Below are 4,990 nucleotides of genomic sequence, written 5' to 3' on the forward strand. Positions count from 1 at the left end.
CCGCCCGCACTCGCCCATCAAGTGTTGTCCCACGGCGCACTCTGCTGTGTTAGATCCCGCGATGTGCAGGTCTCTACTCAGAAGGTGCCTGTTATAATGTTATGATCGAGGCTCTGGACTCTGAGCATAACTTGTTTTTCTATAACAAACTATAAAATATTTTCTATAAAAACTTTAATGCCTTGGCAGTGGCAAATAGCTTTGGTTTTATATTTAATTTGGATTACATTCATGTTATAAATTGAGATTTACAATAAATATTTTAACTGCTACTATGTAAAAGGAATACTGCTGTAAAAAAGCACCTTATTTGTTTGCAAACCAATTGTTATTGCACTTTTGTTCATATAGCAGAACTTTGGAATTAAAAAAAGTGCACAATACCATCTTTTTTCTTTATTTTAAACTGTTTTTTTTTTATTTTTTCTTTTTCAGAAATTCTTCCAGATTGTCAGCTTAATGTTGGACATTGAAAACCTTGAGAAGTGGGAAGATGCTCACCAGGTAAAATGTCCTTTCTCACCCCTGGCAAGACACCTGCAAATATCCGACCAAAGAACAGAACTGTTCATATCTGTGCCATTTTAATTTCCCCTCAGAAAGAGCTGTGTCATCAAAGCCAAGTCTGATCTCACAGATTAACAACAGATGTAATCAGACTGGCTTTGGATGTAATAGAAGCTGACTGTGAAGTGTGTTGGGAAAGGGATGTGCTGTTAGAGCTGCCTCTTTGCATTACACCGCTCCATTAGACACTGTTTGACTTTAGATTCTGTGCAGTGAGGTCCATGGTGACTTCGATGTCAAGCCAGGCCATGTCTGCATGGTAATAAACTTTCCTCAACTCATCCATCCATGAAGACTTTTTTTTTTTTTATTGAAGACCCACTTATGCCCTGAGGCCTGAACTAACTGCAGGAGATCATATTCTGACACACTCAAGAGCATACACGTTTTCTGGTAATGTCAAATAACTGACAATTTATGGCATGGTTACGCTTTATAGTCCAGAGTTTTAGTGTGCATCATGTCAGGATTGCCAAATACATACATTCTTGTTTTACTTTATGGGTGGAAGAGCAAAAGATGCTTAAATAAGTCTTATTTTATGTGCCAATTTGTAGTTGAGCTTGCTAAGGCAAGCATATTATTATTGCTCAAATTTAGAGGTAGGGATTTGAACAAACCCATCACATGTAACTGTTTGTGCTATGTACACATTTGATTCCTTAAGTCGTGTGACTTGAGGAGAGGTGTGCTATTACTTTAAGTGATGAGATAAAAACAGACAGTGTCCCATAAACTTATGCTACTGTTCAAAGGTTTAGGGTGAGTATGATTGGTTGATTGATTGATTGGTTGATTTATTGATTGAAATTAACACTTCTTTTTTTTGCAAGGACACATTAAATTTATCAAGAGTTCAGCATTTCAGCATTTTTGAATGATTTGTGAAGGATCATGTGACACTGAAGACTGGAGTAAAGGCTGCTGAACATTCAGCTTTGCCATCACAGGAATAAATGACATTTTAAAACATGTTAAAATAGAAAAACATTCCTTTAAATTGTAATAATATTTCACTTTTTTTTTGCTGTTTTTTTTTTGCTGTTTTTTTGATCAAATATATGCAGCCTTGCTGAGCATAAGAGACTTCTTTCAAAAACCTTCAAAAATCTTAGCAAATGCACAGTAACCATCGCCCTGCCAAACTTCCAAAATATGCCTGTATTAGTTTTTGAAATATAAGACTGTTACACTGCACTGTAGTCACTGATGTCACTTCCTGTCATGTTAAAATAGAAAAACATTCCTTTAAATTGTAATAATATTTCACTTTTTTTTTGCTGGTTTTTTTTACTGTATTTTTGATCAAATATATGCAGCCTTGCTGAGCATAAGAGACTTCTTTCAAAAACCTTCAAAAATCTTAGCAAATGCACAGTAACCATCGCCCTGCCAAACTTCCAAAATATGCCTGTATTAGTTTTTGAAATATAAGACTGTTACACTGCACTGTAGTCACTGATGTCACTTCCTGTGTAAACGTATTAAGGTTCATTCATACATGTGCAAGTGTAGTTCGTACTTTTTTTAAATGATAGACATGGGGAATGTGGAGGTAATGGTGACTAATGGTCACATACGGTGCAAAGTCTGTGCAGCACATGCTCGTGACTCCAGTGAACGTTTATGTTTGTGTACGTATGCGGGCGCCAGGTGCTTAGCTCAGTGTGACTGAGCCAGATTTCGGTGTTAAAGCACAGTTGAGCAGGCAAATCTTTGACACACCTCCTGCTCTCCCTGCTCTGTAAATAATCATCTTCTCCTGTGAGCCTGCTGGAGAGTTCACCATGTCTGCTCAATACTCGTTCTGTCTGCCAGAATATTAAAGGGGAAGTGTGTCTTTTTTATTTAAAATACTTTCTTCTTTCCCAGTGTAAAACTACAAGTGAGCCATTTATACAACAATGACAGATGGGGATAGTGGAAAAAAGGTGGTGAAAGTTTGAAAATTATGCAAATTGTTTTTTCAAAACTTTTTACTTTTATATATTTTACCAAAATGTGACTTATGTGACAATGAAAAAAGGATATTAGGGCAGAACTTGACTTTAATTTGTTTATATACACTACCATTCAAAAGTTTGGGGTAAGATGTTTAAGATATTCAAAAAATATATTATATTATTATTATTAGTAGTAGTACTTAGTACTGTTTCCTGTTGTAAAATGGCAAAGCTAAATTTACAAGCTGAATTGCAGCTCAAGAAACATCTCTTATTATTATCATCAGTGTTTATATTTTTGTGGAAACCGTGATGCATTTTTTTCCAGGATTCTTTGATGAAAATAAATAAATAGCATATAAATATTTTGGAGCATTGTACATTTTTTTTTACTTTAATGCCACTTTTAATCAATTTATTGCATCCTTGCTGAGTAAAAAATAAATAAATCAGCAGTAATATACTGTATACAGTATCTGGGACTGATTGGATAGTGAAAATGGGCACTACATACCAGTGCACGTTTGCTTAAACAACCTCTATTTAACTACAGCATTTAGCACTTGACAATATCATCCAATAGCCTGTGACAGCTGAAACTCAAGTTGTAACATTTTGATTAAAGTTTACAATTTTTTTTTTCCTCATTCAAACAACTTACACCAATTAACCAATCACAGTAAGTGCAGGAGCATTAAGGAAAGTAAATAGGGACAATATTGAATTCATTTGTATATGTGTTCTTGTGTTTGCGATTGCGATTGCCTTAGCCTTGTTGCCCTTCAGTAACAGCGCTTTGCCACACCATCTGGACTCTTACTAATTGGACAAATAACAAGAGCTATTAATAGCAGAGAAAGCTTTAGCTAACATACTGAATAAATATAAATCCGAGCGTAAATGTTTCATGAATTACACATGATAATACAACCACTGTATCTTTACTTGGAGTAACATATACAAATAATGGTAAATGAATGTGGTAATCATTCAAGAGGACCATGTTACATTTCAAAGTACCTTGGTATTTCCATCAGATACCATGTTGTTTTGGACATGGTTTTATGATTATGCTATTATTATTATTTATTTTTTGTATATGATAAAACATGAACATGACAAAACTTTAAAAAAAAAACTAGAATAATATAAGGTTTCTTGAAAGTACTTTAATATGTAAATATGATGGTATATGAATATAATACTGTTTCAAAACTTTGTACGTTTTACGTCAGAATACTGTGGTATTGACATGTTGTTTTACACAATACCATGTTAATACCATGGTTTTTTTTTGCGTATAGTACCAAGGTAGTACTATGAAGAGACTGTTGTCCCTGGCAACCACTCTCCTACACTGAGCTAATGTAGAAGATTGGCTGTCAGGGACAACAGTCAATTAGGCATATACAATTATTATAATTGTTATTGTACCGAAATATACAGTATGTATACATATATTTCACAGAACCCAAACTCAACCTCCAAGATAAAGATGTTCAGTCAAATAGCGTATTTTCAGCAGACTAAGGAAATTAGGTCATTTTGTGAAAGATACCAGAAGCCTGTTTGGGAAAGAATGATGTCAGTTCCCCTCCTATTTATTTCAAACCAACAACGAGCACCAATCTGCTTGGTCTTTCATCTGGATGCATATAAAATCCCCATCTGCCACATATTACAATACGTTTAATTTGGGATAAATTCAAAGCAAATGCAAAACAAAAGTGTATAAATACTATAAATGGAGTCCCCTATGGCACGAAGCAACACCACATTCCACAGACCGTCATGAATGGCTTATTTTCTATATGCAGGAAGGAAGAGTAAAATTCCAATTAGATTAAGAAATGGACTCCGTGTTCTCATGAACTTCACTGTGAAATGTGCAAGTGGCGCGCTGTTTTCTGGAACAAAGGAATAGTGAATTAAAACCCGCTGCCAATTTATAAACATGACAGAGCGGATGGATGACGGTATATACTGCGCCTCATCTCACACGTGGATCATCTTTTCACAGCTACATCATAAACTATCACGATTTGGCTGTAAAAACTGCACTGAAAATGAAAAATATTTGAAGGCAGAATTTATCGTTTTTTAGGAACAAACAGCTTTTTAATGTTGACAGTTATTAGACAAAGTTTATTTTTTTTGCAATAAACAGTTTATGGACGTTTAGGTGTGTTTGTTTGGGAATTATGAGCGTTATTATGAACACTGTCATTCAAAGTTTTGGGGCCGGTAATTTTTTTTAATGTATTTGAAAGAGGTCTCTTATGCTCACCAAAGCTGCATTTAGCACTTATATATATACTGTATATATATATATATATATATATATATATATATGAACATAAGATTAAGATTTTCTTATTATAAACTATAAGAGTTCATTTGCAAAAACCGATAACCGTTTTAAATTTTTTTTTATTGCGCATTCCAAGTAATATCAATCAAACTGCAGTTGGGTTGTTTTG

The 4,990-nt window shown here is 34.3% G+C and overlaps 1 protein-coding gene across 1 annotated transcript in view; it reads left to right on the top strand.

Moving 5' to 3' along the window:
- Window positions 1–438: 438 nt before the first annotated feature.
- The window catches only part of LOC107712761 (adhesion G protein-coupled receptor B2-like), a 135,432-nt gene continuing 130,880 nt past the window's right edge, over window positions 439–4,990 (top strand). The window contains exon 1 of the mRNA XM_016518099.1: window positions 439–504. Coding sequence (XP_016373585.1) covers window positions 460–504 — 45 coding nt within the window. The 5' untranslated portion in view covers window positions 439–459. The remainder of the gene's footprint in view (window positions 505–4,990) is intronic.

The sequence above is a fragment of the Sinocyclocheilus rhinocerous genome, unplaced genomic scaffold (genome assembly GCF_001515625.1).
Source record: "Sinocyclocheilus rhinocerous isolate Xijiao unplaced genomic scaffold, SAMN03320098_v1.1 scaffold1590, whole genome shotgun sequence".
Lineage (NCBI taxonomy): Eukaryota > Metazoa > Chordata > Actinopteri > Cypriniformes > Cyprinidae > Sinocyclocheilus > Sinocyclocheilus rhinocerous.